At 46.5% G+C, this 19,473-nt stretch overlaps 1 protein-coding gene across 4 annotated transcripts in view; it reads left to right on the top strand.

Annotated features, from left to right (window-relative positions):
• Positions 1-19,473, top strand: part of FAM131A (family with sequence similarity 131 member A) — a 58,173-nt gene that overhangs the window by 22,210 nt on the left and 16,490 nt on the right. For 3 of the 4 annotated variants that reach the window (XM_081862732.1, XM_081862734.1, XM_081862733.1), the window contains one exon: positions 13,320-13,413. In XM_081862732.1, coding sequence (XP_081718858.1) covers positions 13,320-13,413 — 94 coding nt within the window. Of the gene's footprint in view, positions 1-4,336; positions 4,460-13,319; positions 13,414-19,473 lie in introns of those variants that run through there. The other variant, XM_081862735.1, reaches the window with a different exon arrangement.

Below are 19,473 nucleotides of genomic sequence, written 5' to 3'. Positions count from 1 at the left end.
CGTGAGCAACTTGGCTGCCCAATTCTGCACCAGCAGAAGCTTCTGAACTGTCTTCAGAGGCAGCCCTACGCAATTGAGGCTTGCCCATTGGGGTACTGCCCCACCAACTGCCCTTTGTCTGCAACCAGCCCCTGCCGACCTGCCTTCTTACAACCAAGTGCAGCAGGTGGTCCTGGCTGTCCATTTCCTCCTCCCTTGCAGAACTCAGCAGGGGAGAGGATGGGGGAGAAAGCAATAATTAGCTGGCTCTCTCTGTCTTCCAGCTCCTTGGGTACCAGCTGCCACTGCTGGAGATGCTCAAAGCTGTGCTCTATCCACTTTGTTTTGGTAGTTTGATGGTCCATTGGGTGTGTGTGTGTTTCAGATGAATATCCGCAGGGTTGGATTTAAGATTGCTGTTTCAGCAGTGAGAGGGTACTCCTGAATCCTGCAAAACAGGGGTGGCTACCCTGTGACCCTTTATATGTTGTTGGACCCTGCTTTGTCTTTCTGAATGGCTTTGCCCTGCTTCTTAGTGGGGCAGAGCATCCTGTTAGAACGGAGCCATCCCTTTGCTCCATGTCTCTTGGAGGCCTCAGAGAAAGGGAGCCCCAATCTTGGATTTGCTCCTCGGGTACTATGACAACACCCTCGAACAACAGCGCTGATGCCGTGTGCCTGAAAATGGCAGGTTTTATAAGCGAGCCGGTTTTGTTATTGTTTCCCTGGCAGTGCTGCTCAGAGTGCAGGTGGGGGGGTGGGGGTGCTTTCCAGAAAGCACCGGGGGGGGGGGGGAATGCAAGAATGGCAAGACCTGTGCGGCTGCTACCATGCAGCCAAGTCCCACCAAATGCTGCAGAGATGGGCTCTAAGGCTGTGCTGCTAATTGGGTAGCATCCAAGCAGCCTGCTTGGAGAGAGCAACTGCGTCCCCAAGACTGGGTTCCTTTCACCTTTCTCTCTCGCCAAAGCAAGTGGCGTGTTCTGAGGGACAAGCCAGCTGTTGGTCTGCAGTCAGGATAACTTTATGGGAAGTGGCTTAAATCTCGTCTAAGTTCTCAGGAGGTGAGAAAACGAGGCCAGGTGCTGGTTGGTGAAAGTGGGGCAGAAGAGCCATGGGGCTCTCTGCCTGGCCCTTAGCCACACACACCCCTCACTCCAGGCCACACCCCTCAACAAGTCCCGCACCACACCATCCCTATTGTTTTTGCCTGGCTGTGTCGTCAAACTGATTATGTCTCTTGCTCATCTGCACAGAGGATGCATTGCTCTCTCTGTGTGTGGACTCAGCTATACAGCTGCAAATAAAACGTTTTAAATGTGTTATGAAGTGCAATACACATATGTGACACTAGATGGCAATAGTGAGCTATGCCAAACTCAATGTATTTTTCAAAGTTTTTTTAATAAAAAAATAGTATTTTCACAGCGTTTTTTGTATGTGTGTATCCACCTGTGTGTGTGTAGAAACAAATTTCACCAAAGTAAAATTAACATTCATTGCTCTGCCAACTTTAGCCTCTGGCTCCGACAACACTGGCATATGGCGCTTGCAAGGTTGCCCAGAAAGAAATGCAGCCCTCAGGCTGAAGTAGATGTGTCCGCCCCCTTGTAGAACCTTAGATCACATGGGAAACATGTCTCTGTGCCCATGTAAATACACCCCCATACCCAAGCAACTGTATGGTCCCTGTAACTGTTCCTTTAAACAGCAGGAGGATAGCAGCAATGTTCAAGTTAGTTGCAGCAATGAAGAGCGTCACCTCAGCTGATGATTTCTACATATCAAAGCTCTCTTAATAGCTCAGGAGCAGCCTAGGGGTGGATCTACACACAGGGGAAAAGACCCTATAAATCAGTCAGAAATAAATCATTATAACAAAAAAAAAGCACTATTGAAAATCTCAAATAATTTATTTTTGCTCTCCATCGCTATCTGGTGTCGCATGTTTGTAACACATTCAAAACACTGTTTTTTTAAACTAATGTAGCTGAGTCCTAGGTTGCTGCTTTTTTTCTAGGTTGCTGGAAATCCTACCAGGCCAGTATCTAGAATTGCCAGCATATTTGGGCAGAGGGTGGTGTGTGTGTGGCTGGGGAACCCAGTCAGATGGGTGAGGTATAAATAATAAATTGTTGTTGTTGTTGTTGTTGTTGTTGTTGTTGTTGTTGTTGTTGTTGTGTGTATGAGAGGAGAGAACCAAGCCCAGTTGCCAGAATGTTTTGTGTAAAAGCCAGAACATTGCAATTATTGCCAGTATGTTCTGAACAACGGTGAGAGCTTTTGCATGAAATTTAACTGTAAAATTGGTGGAACTCCTTGCTTCAGGAGCTTTGGCTGTGTCCCACCCCCTTGCCACTCTGTATTTTGACACCTCTTTAACAATGTTGCAGATGGGGGGGGGGGGTTGGTGGTGGGGGGAGCTATCTGTTGCTTGAGTGGGAAAGCGAGGCTTTCTATTGTGTTAATTTTTCCTCTACTGCTTCATTTTTGTTCCGCTGTAATAATTTTTTATGGTTATTGTTTGGACTGTGTTTTATTAATGATGTGAGTCACCATGAACGCTCCCTTAAGAGCCGAAACGGCCGGATAGAAATAGTTATTTATTTGCTTGTTTGTTTACTTGCAGATCTGATCCTCTGCTCTTTAGTATACGCCCAGCGAAAGAGTGCCAGCAATACTAAAAGGATAAAATAATTTAGAATGTGAACGCCAGATTGCAGTAGAAAAATCTCTTTAGGAAAATTGTTTTTAAATTGGGTGTGCATTTGCTGCCTGCAAGTACACCCCAAGTAGGGTGCCTGAGCTCAGCCCGAGAGCACCATTTCACATGCCCGGCTTTGAGGGACTGCAGAGTGCACGGGTTCAGGTTTTCCAGAGACACCCTACAAATGCGGCAGAAGGCAAATCCTTTGTGGACAGAAAGTCCTGGGTTCAATTTCTTAAATGTCCAGTTAAACATATTGGGGCATCGATGAAAGACTTTGAAGCGTGGTTGCAGCTCCAAGTAGACATAAAGGACTCAGTGTTTCTCAAACTTGGCTCTGTGCTGTTGGACTACAACTCCCATCATCCCTAGCTGGCAGGACCAGTGGTCATGGATGATGGAAGTTGTAGTCCTACAACAGCCGGAGAACCCAGTTTGAGAAACACTAAGCTAGAATCTAGTGAATAAGGATAGGTCCTACTGCAGGATGAATGCGCTACACAGGGAAGTTGAGGTAAGGCAGGCGTGGGGGACCTTTGATGCCCCCCACATATATTTTTGCCATCAAAACATCCATAATCCTGACCATTTATTTCACAAAGTTTATATACATACTGCATGATTGTAAAAAGAAGCCCTCAAAGCAGTTATGGCTGGCTGAACTGGTCCCAATTGGCCTTGCTGGCTGAGGCTGATGGGAGCAAGAAGTCCAACAACATAATGGAGAACAACAGGTTTCCCCCTCCCTGTGCGGCATAATGGTTAGAGCAGAGCATTCCAAACTTTTCATGTCGGTGACACATTTTTAGACCCGCACCATTTCGCAATGCAGCAATTTAGTTTTACTAGCAAACCAGAGCTTAAACTAACCCCTTTCTGGTGGGGAGTGTTTGCATGACACACCTACACACTGCAGCTGGCACACTAACGTGTTGCGACACACAGTTTGGAAAGCTCTGGGTTAGAATGTTGGATTGGATGTGGGAGTGCAGGGTTCGAATCCCCACTCAGCCACTGCTCAGTTTACTGGGGTGACCTTGGGCCAATCACCATCTCTTCGCCTAACCTACTTCACAGGGTTGTTGTGAGGATGAGATGTGGAGGAGGAGAACCATATACGCTGCCTTGAGCTCATTGGAAGAAAAAGGTGGGATAGAAATGAAATAAAAAAGAAAGAAAGAATTCCTGGCAGACACCTTAAATGCAACAGATGCCTGATTCTTAAATGGGGTTTCTCCCAGAACCAGAGCCTTAGACCCAAGTCCTGCGCCCACATGACTGGACGCTGCTCTGTAGATGAACATTCCTTGCCCACAGAAAGCTAGCCTGCTGATGAGCCTTCATCCTGATATGCTAGCTTTCTGTCTGAGAGGATTTTCAAAAAAAAAGAGTGGTGCAGCAGAGCATTCAGCCATACACAGGGCACCCCCAGCTTGCAGCCTAACTGTCCAGAGGCAAGCTTGCCACCCTGTGGAGAACGAGCCCCAAGCCCCTATCCCCTTGACCCCCTCCCCTTCCTCCCCACACAGCCCCAAGCTCCTGCGATGTCCTGTCTCTGTGGCTCGCTCGTTATACTACGTCTCGTGCTGCGCTGACGTCAGTACAAAGCCAGGCCTGTATCCTGGGAGAAATCAGTCCATGGTGACTGGTTGCCATGGAAATGCACCTCGTTGCAAGCTACAAGTCCAGAACCGCTTCGGAAGGAGCCCCTGGCGGTGCCTGCGAACCGCTGGCGCTGATGCCGCGCCAGGAGGGAGAAGCCGGAAGGGGCAGGTAAGGGTCCTCTAGGAGGGTCACTCTTCCCTTGCAGAAGGACAGGCCAGGATCTGGCTCCAGGAAGGCTTTTATTCCGTGCAGGAGGGACTTGGGGAGAGGTAGGATGGAGCCTGCAAATAAACCTACATGCAGCCATGAGAATAGGGTCCAAAGTGCAGGGCATCCCCCTTGCTTTTCCTGGCTGCACATATAGGCACGTGTCGTGGGGACGGACAGCCGATTAAACGTTTCTCGTAGCAACTTCAGCGCACCTTATCACCCGTCTCCCTGAGCTGCACCTGTTGCTTTGCGCAACCCCTCATCCTGAAGACGTTTACATGATGGGCTGCTGCTGCTGACCTCACTGCAGGCTGGGAATGGGCCCTGCGTGGGAACTTTGCCCCATTTGTCATGCACGAGAAGGCGTCGTGTGCTTGTGCATGTGTGCGCGAGGCCCAGCTTCACAACTCCACAAAGCCATCATTTATGTAGCGTTTGGGGCTTTGCGTCCTACTTCGTAATTAATTTTTTTGAATAGTTAATGTCGTTCTTGTAGTTTTCACTTATTTATCAGAAGCTACCCGGAGATCTTTATGTGACGGGGCAGGCGAAAAATGCCTCAGAAGCTAGGTAAATAATAGATTGTGCCGTTTCCTGGGTGAGGGGTTCTTTTTTAAAGATATGGTGATGGTACCGATGGATGAATAGATCTCCTGTTTGCTTCATTTTTATTTTTATTTGATCCAGATTGGGGGTGTGTTCTCCAAATGAAAATCCTCCTTGCAGGGACCATTTTCTTTGTAGACATGTATGGGAGTTCTTTCCAAATAGAAGACGGGACAATTTTCATTTGTAAGATGGCACAGCACGAAAGGGTTTAATTCCCTTTAGGAAGGGCTGCAGTCAGTGGCAGAAAACCAGTCCCTCCCAACCAACTCCCAATATCTTCAGGTACGGCTAGGAGTGTCCCCTGTCTGGAATACTGGTGAGCCACTGCCTGTCAGTGTATACCAGGACTGGATCTAGACCCATCCAAGAAGCATTTCAGTTAAAGGCGTTGCAAACTTTGTATGAGAAATCGGGTTAGCCAAAACGGAACTCCATATCGCCATCTGGTGTCACCGTGTTAGAATGCACAAACAACGCATATAAAGCGTTCTTTTCTTTGCCGGTGTAGCTGAGTCCCACCAGATGTTGCTGAACTACAACTCCCACTGTCCCTGGCCATTGATCACACTTGCAGGGGCTGATGGGAGATGCAGTCCAGCAAAAGCTGGAAGAGCATACTCTGTGTAGACAATATTGAACTAGATGGAACAAAGTTATGACTTGGCTACTGTAAGAACAGGATGCTGACCCAGGTGGGCCATTAGCCTGACCCAGCAGGCTCTTCTGCTCTCATGGTATAAGGCATGGGTAGGCAAACTCAGGCCCGGGGGCCGGATCCGGCCCAATCGCCTTCTTAACCCGGCCTGCGGACATTCTGGGAATCAGCCTGTTTTTATATGAGTAGAATGTGTGCTTTTATTTAAAATGCATCTCTGGGTTATTTGTGGGGCATAGGAATCCGTTCATTATTATTTTTTCAAAATATAGTCTGCCCCCCCCCCCAGGTCTGAGGGACAGTGGACTGGCCCCCTGCTGGAAAAGTTTGCTGACCCCTGGTATAAGGAAACTTCCTATTTTGCTTTCTCCACCATTCCTGATCTGGATCCCCTCTCCCTCTGGCTGCAAAGTTTAATCAGACCTGAAAGCTTTTTATTTATGTATCACAGTTCTCATGTCTAGCTTGTCTCTTACGTTCAAGCACACGGCTGTTGGTTAGAGGAGGAGAACTATCAAGTATTTTGTATGTTGAAAACTGGGAGGAAATGAATAGTCAGAAATTGTCAGTTTGTGAGCACTTAGAAAAGGATGCTGCGATTACTAAAACCCGGCATGGGTTTCTCAAAAACAAGTCGTGCCAGATAAACCTCGTTTCTTTTCTTGATAGAGTTACAAGCTTGGTGGATCAGGGGAACGCTGTGGACGTGGTGTATCTCTATTTCAGTAAGGCTTTTGACAAAGCCCCCTCCCCATGATATTCTTGTGGAAGAGCTGGTAAAATGTGGAGTGGACGAGGTAGCTGTTAGGTGGGTTTGCAGCGGGTTGGCTGACCGAAGGCAAAGAGTGCTCACTAACAGTTCCTCATAATCCTGGGGGAAAGTGACAAGAGGGGTGCCTGCAGGGTTCTTCCCTGGGACCCTTGTTGTTCCTCATCTTTATAAGCAACTTGGATGAAGGAATTCAGGGGATGCTCATGAAATTTGCGGATGACACCAAATTGGGAAAGGTAGCTAATGCCGCAGAAGGCAGCTGTCTGTAGCATTTGTAACCTATTCTGTTCTTTTGCTACAGATAATTAAGGCACCCTTGTCTTGTGGGTTTGAGCTGACCCAAACGTTCCACAAGTTTCAACCCCTGAGCTGTTCTTCCCAGACAGAGGGTGGGCACCACTACGTTCCACACAAGAGAGAGATGCACGGCTTAGCTTCATTTTTGCTAAACCTTCTCTGCACCACTGCAGACGCTTCTTCCAGGGCCCATGTGTCAAGATACTTTAATGACTGAAGCATTACCCATTATTGTGCTTTCTGTTTTCCCTTCCATCATCCTCAATCGTTCTGCCACACAGAGAGAGAGAGTAGGTGTCTTGTTTCCGTTGCGGTCCCTGATAAAAATCATCACAGCGCCTTGTGCATTATACCCAGCTGCCTCTCCACCCCAGGGACTGGCAGCTTGGCAGGTACAAACACGGAGCACCTCGGCTCCTTTCCTTGCCACTTTCTGCACATCAAGCTGAGCAGCCACCCACTCCATCTTCTTGGGCTGCTTTGAAACAGCAGGGTGCTTATACGCAGGAGGGGCTCCATCCCCAGTTCAGCGCTGTGAACATCGTGCTGTAATTTATCCTTCCCTCTCCTCTCTTGGCCCTCCTTCTGTTGTCCTCTCCATTGTCAAAATTTAGATCGTAATCTACCCGGGGTCAGGGACCTGTCATATTTTTTTTTTACTTATGCAACTCTCCAAAGAGACACATACAGTGATATTATTAAGTTGTGGCAGTGTGGAGTGTTGTTCTCTTGACATCTTCAGTCACTCCATTCCATTCCCCCTTGCCACTGATTTTCCATTCTCTCTCACACCACCCCTCGCAGTCAGGAAGAATTATGTGCCCTCTGAGCATGCTTAGTCCCAAATGGACTGTTAAGAATCCCCCCTTTCCCTATTTTGGGGTTGGGTGCGAAAGTGTGGGATGGACACATTGGTGACGCTGATTCCCATCTACATGAAAATCTTGGATTTTGCCACCGATTGTTACGGACAGTTCTTGCATCGGTCCCTGGAGTAATTTCTTTGGCAGAGGGCAGTCCAGACTCAGAGGCAGAATAAGAAAGGGGCCAGCGGACACAGATGAGACAGGCTGCTGAAGAATCCAGGGGATCCCCCTCTCCTGCTGTGACCAGCTCCCCTCTCCCCTGGTCTCCCAGAACACAGAGAGAAATGAAGAGGGCATAGCAAGGAGAGACAAGATGACAGAGCCTTAGGCTGCTGGGGAAGGAACAGAGGGAGGAGACTTAGGGAGCACTGGGAAGTCAGGGACCTTCAGTCCCATCAACAGCTTCATTGGGGCCAGACCAACTGGGAGGAGGTGCTGTGACTACTAGGCTTGCTTGTGTGCAAGGGTCATTTGCAGCTTGCTGCTGCTGCAACTCATGCATTCTTTACCCGCTATTGCAAATCATTCATGAAAATGGATCCTTATGTCAGCCTCTTTGAAATCAAGAAGGTGCAAAGGGTCTCATCTTGATCAGGGAGCCAAACCCTGGGTAGATCCAGGCTTCTCTAACTGCGTTGCATAAACCAACAGTGCCAATGAGAGATTTTGCACACTGCAGTGAAATATATGATCAGTAGGTGGATAATCATTAATGGGAAGTTGACACATGAGATGAAAGATGTTTTGAACATTGCCCAGGCAATATGCCTTGCCCTCAAGCAGAGAATATGCACAGGGACTGGCCAATCTGCACATAGCCAGAATGAGACTCTCCATTTGTGCACATTGCTCTCTGGGGTCACTTGTCCATGGATTAAATGGGCTGTGGGTTAAGTCTCCTGGCCGTGCTCTGAGTGCATGCCCATTCTCCCCTCTTGCATGTGAAGGTGTGCTGGTTTCTATTTACCTTTCCCACTCAGCTAAACCACCGAGCCTCTTGGGCTTGCCGATAGGAAGGTTGGCGGTTCGAATCCCTGTGACGTGATGAGCTTCCATTGCTCTATCCCAGCTTCTGCCAACCTAGTATTTCAAAAGCATACCAGTGCAAGTAGATAAATAGGTACCGCTGTGGCGGGAAGGTTACCTTTACCTTTACCTAACCATAACACATATTTTTGCTGGCTGGTCAACTTTTGTTAAACTGATCCATGATAAACTCTCAGTGAGTGTCCCTGGAATTAACAGAAGAAACTCAAGGATCCTTAATCACTAGCGAAATCTTTTTCCTGGTCGCCTTCAGAAGGGGACACCCTTTGGAGCAGAGGTTCCCAAAGTGGGTGGTACTGTCCCCTGGTGAGTGGTGAGATTACCTAGAGGGTGCTAAGAGGCAAGGGAGCAGCAGGGGGCCAATGAGGGTTTGGATGACTATTGAAATTTGAGAAGCTGCTAACTTGGGATCAAGTTCATCAGTTTACCTGAACTTATTAAACTAAATAGTTAGCAGTGCAATTGAGTAAGAACAGTAAAGAGCTGTTTAACAGTGGAATGGTCTCCCTCAGGAAGTTGTGGACTCTCCTTCCTTGGAGGGTTTTTAAAAAATGTATTTTTTAAAAAGATTTTCTTGATTTACAAAGGTATGTGCAATGTCTCTCTCTCGTATTTTTTCCCCATGTAACTTTTTTGTTTGTTTGTTTTTTTACAAATTGGTTTCATTTGTTGAGACATTAGGAAGAACAGGGGGAAAGAGGTGGAGGGGGGCAAAAGATGAGTGGGGGTGGGGTCGAGTGGTGATGTTTCTATTTTACTTTATATATGTAAATATATAAATATATGTAAATATATAAATATATATATTTATATATATTTATAAATATATTTATATATAAATATATAAATATATATAAATATATGTAATACTTTATATTACTTTATATAGTGCCACTGTATTCTGCTCTGGTCAGACCTCACCTGGAGTACTGTGTCCAGTTCTGGGCACCGCAGTTCAAGAAGGACACTGACAAACTGGAACGTGTCCAGAGGAGGGCAACCAAAATGGTCAAAGGCCTGGAAACGATGCCTTATGAGGAACGGCTAAGGGAGCTGGGCATGTTTAGCCTGGAGAAGAGGAGGTTAAGGGGTGATATGATAGCCTTGTTCAAATATATAAAAGGATGTCACATAGAGGAGGGAGAAAGGTTGTTTTCTGCTGCTCCAGAGAAGCGGACACGGAGCAATGGATCCAAACTACAAGAAAGAAGATTCCACCTAAACATTAGGAAGAACTTCCTGACAGTAAGAGCTGTTTGACAGTGGAATTTGCTGCCAAGGAGTGTGGTGGAGTTTCCTTCTTTGGAGGTCTTTAAGCAGAGGCTTGACAACCATATGTCAGGAGTGCTCTGATGGTGTTTTGTGCTTGGCAGGGGGTTGGACTCGATGGCCCTTGTGGTCTCTTCCAACTCTATGATTCTATGATTCTATGATTCTATGTGGGGTTTTGTGTCAGCGTTGCTTGTGCAGGTTCTCTGCTGTTCACTTGTGTTCCTTTGGTGGTGAGAGAGGTTGGGGTTGGTCCAGGGTGTGGTTATTCATTTGTGGTTGGCTGTGGTGGTCTTTGTTTTCATGTGTGAGGGGGGTGGGTGGGTGTTTTGGATCAGGTTAGCCATATTGATTTGTATGCTGTTGGTGGATTATTGTCATTGTCTTGTTGGGCTGTGCATGTGATCAAGGGGAGCCATACCGGGGTGAAGGCGTCTTCTTCTATTTGTCCCTGTGTCAGCTTCAGTTTATTGGTTAATTTTTCTAGTAAGGCTGTTTCCCATACTATTTGGTACCATTGGTCCATGCTTATTCCTGACAGGTCTCTCCATTGTCTGGTTATGGTGTTTCTGGCTGCTGAGCGTAGGTGGGTTACGACTTCTTTGTGATGTGAGTGGGCATTGTTGTCTTGGAAGAGGCTTAGTAGGGCCAATTCTGGGGTGATTTCTAATTTCCTTGGAGGTTTTTAAGCAGAGTTTGGATGGCCATCAGTCATGGACACTTTAGCTGAGATTCCTGCATTGCAGCGGGGTTCGACTAAATGGCCGTGGGGTCCTCCCCAGCTCTACAATTCTATGGTTCTGTGATTGTTACTATTTTGAGTTTTAGAATCACAGAATTGGGAGGAACCCTGCAAGTCATCTAGTCTAACCCCCTGCAATGCAGGGATCTCAACACACAGTCCCCCCATCCAATTTGAAATCATTTTTTGTGTTCTCTTCCTTAGTGGGTCGTGCAAATAGCTATCCTGAATAATGCCCTTTGTCGTGGAGGGCAGGAAGCACTGGGAATGAGTTTATGGAGTTGGGGGTGGTGGCTAAAAAAGTCTGGGAATCACTGCTTCAGAACTTCTTGGCTGGGGTTGAGAGGCAGAGAGAGGGAGAATAGAGTGCCTAACTTCTGGCTGACCAGCTTAGTGCCCTCCAGATGTTTCAGTTGGACTAAATGACCCTCAGGGACCCCTTCCAATTCTAGGATTCTAATTCCCATCATCCGCAGCCAGTATGGCCAATGATCAGGGATGATGGGAGATAATAATAATAAATAAATAATACATTTTTTATTTATACCCCGCCCTCCCTGGCCAGAGCCAGGCTCAGGGCGGCTAACACCAATAAAATTACAATAAAACATAATGGGGGGGGGGGAACCAACCAACAAAAAACCCAGTTTATTAAAATATGGGTTAAAATACAATTTAAAATGCAGCCTCATTTTAATAGTAGCCCATAAATCAAAACCATAAGGGGAGGGAAACATAAGGGTCAGACTGAGTCCACACCAAAGGCCAGGTGGAACAGCTCTGTCTTGCAGGCCCTGCGGAAAGATGTCAAGTCCTGCAGGGCCCTAGTCTCTTGTGACAGAGCGTTCCACCAAGTCGGGGCCAATGCTGAAAAGGCCCTGGCCCTAGTTGAGAGCAATCTAACCACCTTGTGACTTGGGACCTCCAAAGAGTTATTTGTGGACCTTAAGGTCCTCTGCAGGGCATACCAGGAGAGGCGGTCCCGTAGTTCAGAACATCCAGAGAGCAGCATTTAGGCTATCCTTGGTCTAAGCTGGAGTTAGCTGAAACTGGGTGGGCAGCCCTATGGAGGGGCTGCAACAGCTGTTCCCCGGAGATCTGTTGAGTGTAGGAGCCCGTTTGCTTCCAGCAAGCTGTGCTTGTACATCTGTATACTGATATTACAAAAACAGCTTAAGTCTCTCCAGGGCTCTTCTGATCTAAATGAAACAAAACCCTGTTAACCCTGCCACTGTGGATTGTCCCAGGGAAGTGAAGCGGACACAGAACTATATATTCAGATTTATGTATTTTAAACAGGGTTATGACCTTTAAGCAGTTTAATTAATAGATTAATCAATTAAAGCTTCAATTGGTGAATTAATCAAGGCTCTGCTTTGCTTAGCAAAGGCATATTTTAATCAATGGGGCCAAGGGTTCACAACATGTTTATTTATTTCTCCTTGTGCTATTCTGGTGTGCCCCTGTAGGAAGTATGGGCGAGGTTTCGGTCCTTAAATTTAATCTGTTGATCAATCAGCTAAAGTGATTAATCAGCATCTTTCTTTTGTAATTGGTTGGTCCACTTGGTATTGAATGTGGTTCATAAATACAATTAACAGCTGACCCAAATAAACAAAACCAGGACCAGGTCAAGTTTTGATTTGGGACTTTTTCTTTGGGGCTGTTGCTGATCAACATCTCTTTTTTTAAAAAAAAATCCAAAGACGTACACTTTAGGCAAACAGGAAACTTTTGCACTGGACTGCACCCCTACTTCCTGGTACCCTGGGTGCATGTGGTGCTGTGGTCTAAACCACTGAGCCTCTTGGTTTGGCGGTTCAAATCCCCATGACGGGGTGAGCTCCTGTTGCTCTGTCCCAGCTTCTGCCAACCTAGTAATTCAAAAAGCACACCAGTGCAAGTAGATAAATAGGTACCGCTGTGGCAGGAAGGTAAATGGTGTTTCCATCATGGTGTTCTGTTGCACCAGAAGTGGTTAAGTCCTGCTGGCCACATAACAAACGCCAGCTCCCTCAGCCTGAAAGCGAGATGAGCACCACAACCCCATAGTCACCTTTGACTGAACTTAACCATCCAGGGATCCTTTACCTTTCTTAAAAAAAACAACACCCCCGCCCCCGGAGTATTCTGGCTTCACCCCCAAGGCCCACCCAGCTACCAGAATTTTTTATTTCCAGAGTTGTTGGTGAGGCTTATTCCAGTGGTTCTCAAACTACCCCTCTCTGCAGACCAGCCTGAAATTCCTGGTGGTCTTGCCAGGCCACTTAATGGTTTTTCTGCCTGCCATTGATTTTGCCACAAATTACAATGCACTGAGCTAGATGCTGCATGATATTCAGCTGTATTTTTATTGCTGCTTTTATTTTTTACACATTGCATTTTATTGTATAACAGTTTGAATTCCGTAGAATATCCTCCTTCCTGCTCTATGGAAAAACGAACCACGCTATACGCAGACACACAGGGAGGGCCACAGCCACCCACCCCTCCTACAACTAGACATCTGTCTGAGCCCTCTTTGAGGCAACCTCTGACCTCACTGTCCTTTTCTCTTGAAGGTAAATGTTGAAGACACTGTCGAAATGTTACCCAAGTCCCGGCGAGCGCTCACCATCCAAGAAATCGCGGCCCTCGCCCGGTCCTCATTGCACGGTAAGCGGCTAGGAATGGAGTTTGATGAAAGTGTCTCCATTTTGGGGGGAAACAACAACAGTGGGCCTCATTTCAGTCACTGTACACTCTGTATTTCTTTCCCAGTGGAAGCTGAAAGCAACGAGCAGCATCCAAGCAACAATAAGGCAAGCGTAAAACTCATTTAATCCCACTGGCTCGACTTTCCTTCTTGATGGGCTGCTTCCAGGTGTCTTGTTTATTGAGCACCCATCCTGATTTGTTTACAGGGAGATTAGATGACTAAGCAAGCGCAATCCTATGCTTTAAAGTATTTCACTGTCACTGCAAAAAGACTATTTTATTTGGGGGGGGGGGTGGATTTTTAGTGCAAGATGTCCCAATCCACTATAGGTGTGCAAAATTGAATTTGACGGCTTGTGATTGAATCCTACTTGAAAATAGAGACTTACTGTGGATACACACCGTACATTTAAAGCACATTTCATTCCCAGAGAATCCTGGAAACTGTGGTGTACAGTTCCCAGCACCTTTAACAGATTAGCGTTCCCAGGATTCTTGGGGTGGGGCGGAGATGTGTTTTAAATATATGTTGTGTACACTGCCAAAGTCTCAGTTGCAATCATTAGGGGTTCTGGAGGGAATCTGCTGCCCCCTGCTCCCCTTCGCTGCTTTCAAGAATTGGACAGCCAGTACAACCTTGAATTAAAACTCTCTTCTGGCTTGTGAGTAAGAAAGTCCCAGCCCTTTGGCTTTCAAATACAGTGGTACCTTGGTTCTCAAACTTAATCTGTTCTGGAAGTCCGTTCCAAAACCAAAGCGTTCCAAAACTAAGGTGTGCTTTCCCATAGAAAGTAATGCAAAATGGATTCATCCTTTCCAGGCTTTTAAAAACAACCCCTAAAACAGCAATTTAACATGAATTTCCCTCTCTAACGAGACCATTGATCCATAAAATGAAAGCAATAATCAATGTACTGTACTATAAAATAAATAAGACAGTATTGTAGATGATAAAAATTAAAATTAATTTTTTTACTTACCTGCACTGGTGATAGTCATTGTTTGGATGGGGGGCTTTTATCTATTTCCGCAGTCACACAATCAATCAATCAATCAATCAATCAATAGCTGAACTGGGTTCCACACATTCACAAAAAACAAATTAACTGAAAAAGCCTCGAAAACAAAAATACAAAATAAATAGCAAAAACTAAAGTGTCGAACTTAATCCATTCCGGAAGCTCATTTACTTCTGAAATGTTCGAAAACCAAGGCGCAGCTTCTGATTGGTGCAGGCACCCCGGAAACAATAGCTGACAGCCACATCGGATGGTCAGCTTCCGAAAAACGTTCGAAAACCAGAACACTTACTTCCGGGTTTTCGGCATTTGGAAACCAAGGGGGTTGAGAAGCAAGGTACCACTGTAATAAAATATGTTGCCTGCATTTGTTCTGCCTTCCCACAGCAGCCCAAGCTGAAATGAGAGGAGGATTAGCATGAAGGAGTGAGCTGGGGTCTCCTCCAGCATGGCTGCCTTGGGTTATTTTAGAAGTTAACATGGGCAGAAGCCCTATGCAATAATTAGAGTGAAAAGCTCCCTTATCTCACCATAGTAATATGCAGATTAGATCCAAAATTAAGTCTGTACTGGATTACGGGGAGTGTTGCCAATATAATTGCCGGCCTCCATGGTGAAATGTACATTGTAGTTGCAACTCCTTGGCTGTACACCCCTCCTTGAAATGACTCTGTGCCACAATTTGTCTTGAAAAGAGACTTCTATGGGCTAAAGAAAGTTTATTTCAAGCCAAGTTTCAGCAGGGGGGTGGGCCATGGAAGGCCTCTGCAGACAGACACATGTCAAGAGACCCATGAGATAAGGAGTGAGATTCTTCCACTCCTCCCACCCTGCTCTCCTGCAGGTACTTCCTCAAGGCAGGAGGAGTTCTCTGTTTGTCTCCCTTGTCTATTGGATGGTCATATATCTTACCTTGACGCGAGTGGCGCTGGGGGTTAAACCACAGAGCCTAGGACTTGCCGATCACAAGGTCAGCGGTTCGAATCCCCATGACGGGGTGAGCTCCCGTTGCTCGGTCCCTGCTCCTGCCAACCTAGCAGTTCGAAAGCACGTCAAAGTGCAAGTAGATAAATAGGTACCACTCTGGTGGGAAGGTAAACGGCGTTTCCATGCTCTGCTCTGGTTCGCCAGAAGCGGCTTAGTCATGCTGGCCACATGACCCGGAAGCTGTGTGCCGGCTCCCTCGGCCAGTAAAATGAGATGAGTGCCGCAACCCCAGACTCAGTCATGACTGGACCTAATGGTCAGGGGTCCCTTTACCCTTTTACCTATATCTTACCTTACATGGTACAGTCCTCAATTTGAGAGGCAAAAAGAAAGAATGTGAAGGACTTACTGAGCATGCAAACAGCTCACATGGCCACCTTCTTCCCCACGATGGTAGATGCATTGCATTTCTGTTTGAATCAATGTCAAGAACCTATACAAATCAGCATTCTATTTTATTTGGTAATGCATTTCCACTTTTGTTTTGCAATAACCTACTTGTCAGTGGTCCTATGTCAAGCAAGGCCACAAACATGTGGGCCACCATCAATTTGTTACCCTTAAGGTTTCCGCAGGAGATTTATCCTTCTTTTTGCAGCAACACGTTCAAAATGGCTGCCTTCCTAGCGCCCTTCATTTTTCCGGAGTCTGCTTTTGGCTGCGTGATTTGCCCCGGCAGTTATTTTCCTGCCTTGAAGACAGTCCAGAGGCACATTGGCACTTTAATGATATTGTCATTGTTTTTACTAAGAATGCAAATTTTCTTAAAATTGTACCACCCATCTTCTGACCCCCCAGGAAACCCTTTCTGCATAGATTGGTTTGCCATGGAAAGATTCATCTGCCAAGACTCCAGAGTCCCTGTACCTTTTTCTTCTTCTTTTTAGCATTCTGGAACATGGTCTAATTTCAGTTAATACTGAATAACTAGTTAATACTGGAGGATAAACAGAGGTGTTAGGCCTACCTGTTTGCCCCCCCCCCCATTTGAGAGGCCTCCTACAATGCGCTCATACTCTCCCATGTGCGAACATTGCAGTGGGACATCTGTAATGGCCTTTTGGGCATCTTGCCCACCATTATTGAGCTTCTGGGCTCTTGATAGGCTTCTGAGAAAACCTAGGATTTCATAGAACACAGTTTGAAAAACACCAAATCAAATCATTCCAAACACATTAGGCCAGCATTTCTCAAAGCGCTTTCCTAGGGGCTGTGCAGACCACTTAATAAACATCTTCTCTTCAATGGTGATAGCAACCTCAAAACCAGGGCTGCTTTATGAAAACTGTGGGCCTTGAGTTTCGGAGATAGGCCTCTAACTAGTAGAGTTTATGGAAAAATTAGTACACTCCACAAGTATCCTATTATGAATATCACAGGCCCTATGACCAGGACCTTAGTGGTGTATTTGGGCAAAATAGTCAGAATCTTCATTGTCAGAGAAGAAAAAAATCCAAATCCAGGGCCATTTATCAATCTTATCAAGTGTTCTGCAGACCTCTTGAACATAGCTGTCAACCTTCCCTTTTTTTGCGGGAAATTCCATTATTCCCGCTGCTTTCCACTGCTATTCCGGATTGTTAGATATCCCATAGGCTGTCCCTGGGACAGGTGAGGCTGGTGATCCCTTATTTTCAAATCTGAAAGTTGACAGCTATGCCCTTGAAACACCTGAGGACCACCAGTGGTCTGTGGATCAGTTTGAGAACCTCTGAATTTACAACCCAACTTCCATCCAAGGAGCTCAAGGTGGCATTGATGTTCGCAACTGTGTGTCTCAAGAGTGCGCCTCCTAAAGTGAAGTCAAGCCACTGCATTAGCAGCAGTGAAGTGACCTCCCCAGGCCACAAGCCTGACCAGTGTGTCTGGAGGTCCTGAGCTGCCCAGATGACAAGACCCCCCTCTGATCCTCACTGATGTGGTCCAAAGGAAAGCAGAGCAAGATGTTTGGCACCAGCTTGGCTACAGGAGTTGCTGGAAGGAGGCATACAAGGCGCCACACAACCATCTTAGGGACTCCACTTCAAATTTGTGTGATTCAAATTTACTTCTCCCAAAGATATCCCACAAGGCAGTGGATGCTTAGGGTCAGAGTTTTCCTTCTCCTAGATGGGCTACCTTCCCAGATTGACAAGCCCCACCTGCCCCTCACTTCCCTCTACAGCATGTACAGAAACTGCCTTCTTGACCATAGCTGTCTTTACTCGGGGGGTGCAAGGGGTGCGGGGCACCCGGGCGCCGAATTCTGGGGGGCCCCAGGTGCCTGCTGCTGAAGCCGCCTAAGCTCTTAACTATCTACCTGTTATGAAATACTAAATAATTCTGATCAAGCTAGAAAAACAAAATACATATATACCTAGGTATTACCGAAATGTATACTGTACCTACTGTTTCACTAAAGGGCTTTCGACTTTGTGCACTCATTTGCCAAAGACGCGCTGCACCAGCTGTGCTTGACTCAATGATGACACTTGTCATTCTCAGCGGCGCTCTGCATGCAAAATTAACTCTTACGTCATAATAAAAGTTAATTTGGGCAGCATTGTATGGAACTTTGCACCCCTGTGGGGCATATGCTAAAGACGGTTCATGACGGTTGGACCCACTATTGATCACTGCTTGTTTTATTCTCACAACACCCCTGTAAGGTTGGTTAGGCTGAGAAGTGGTGACTGGCCTCCTTGGCTAAGCGTGGATTTGAACCCTGTCCTCCCAGAGTCCTAGTCTGGCACTATAACCATTATACCACGCTGGCTGTACCACTCTCAGAACTGAAAAGGACAGGCCAATTCCCAGTCAAATAAGGGCACCCAAGTTAGTTCTGAACGTTATGGGACCCCTTACAAATGTTGCTGAGAGTTTCAGCTCTACATAGCTTGATTTCTCTGTTTTTTACATCAATCAACCAAGGGCAAGTTGCGTGACAAAGAGCCGGTGAATTGTCAATGAGCGGAGTTCTCATGTTACATTATCCCGCCGATCATTACGTCTCAATGGATGTGTGAAGCTGCTATAATCAGTTATTGCAGATCACTGCCTCTTAAATACGCCCAAGATAATTATCCGGCAACGGAGAAGGCAAGCCAGGGAGGTGATACGCCAACTGTAGCTCGTCTGTCACCTATTACATGATAGCTGTCACTGGAACTGAATGTGTGACATCCCAAGTGGCAAACACTTTCAGAAGGGATGTGCATAGGCTATAAATTCCAAAGCGTAGCTCAAAGTCAGATTTTCATGGCTTGGATTTGCCAAGCAAGGGGGCTGTAATCCTTCTCAGGCTGAATTGTGCAGCTCTGAGAGAGGCTTGGGGTACATGCGCAGCAGAATGAAGTGATCAGGGAGGGAGGCTGAGCTGTTCCCCTTCAGGCTGCATGGCCTGGACCAGCTTTTGCCCTCCAGGTGTTTGGGGCGACAAAATAGTCCTCTGTCAGAGGCAGCATGCCTCTGAATACCAGCAACTAGACACCGCAGGAGGCAGAACGGCTCTTGTGCTAAGACCCTTCATGAAAGATTCCCACAGGGATCTGCTTGGTCACTGTTAGAACAGGATGCTGGACTACATGGGCCCCTGCTCTCCACAAGTTCTTATGCACAACTCCCATCAAGCCCAGCCAGCACACTGCTGGGAGTTGGTGCCTTCTTAATTTTATCCAGGTGGATAGCTCAGCTGGTTAGAGTGTGGTGTTGATAACACCAAGGTTGCAGGTTTGATCCTGGTACGGGACAGCTTCATTTTCCTGCATTGCAGGGGGTCAGAGCAGATGAACCTTGGGGTCCCTTTCGACTCTACAATCCGTGATTCTATCATCTGCAGAGCACCAGTCTGGGGAAGGCTGATGTGGATGATTGCATTTTTTTAAAAAAAGTTCCATTATATTGAAAAGCAAAGACACACAACTTATAAAATTACAGTCATATCTCACGTTACGTTTGCTTCAGGTTGCACGCTTTCAGGTTGCGTACCGTGGCGACCCAGAAGTACCGGAAAGGGTTACTTCCTGGTTTCGGC

Source organism: Podarcis erhardii (assembly GCF_964252035.2).
Source record: "Podarcis erhardii genome assembly, chromosome: 5".
Taxonomy (NCBI): domain Eukaryota; kingdom Metazoa; phylum Chordata; class Lepidosauria; order Squamata; family Lacertidae; genus Podarcis; species Podarcis erhardii.
Note: the sequence above shows the minus strand (reverse complement) of the source record. Positions and strands in the feature narration are given on the sequence as shown.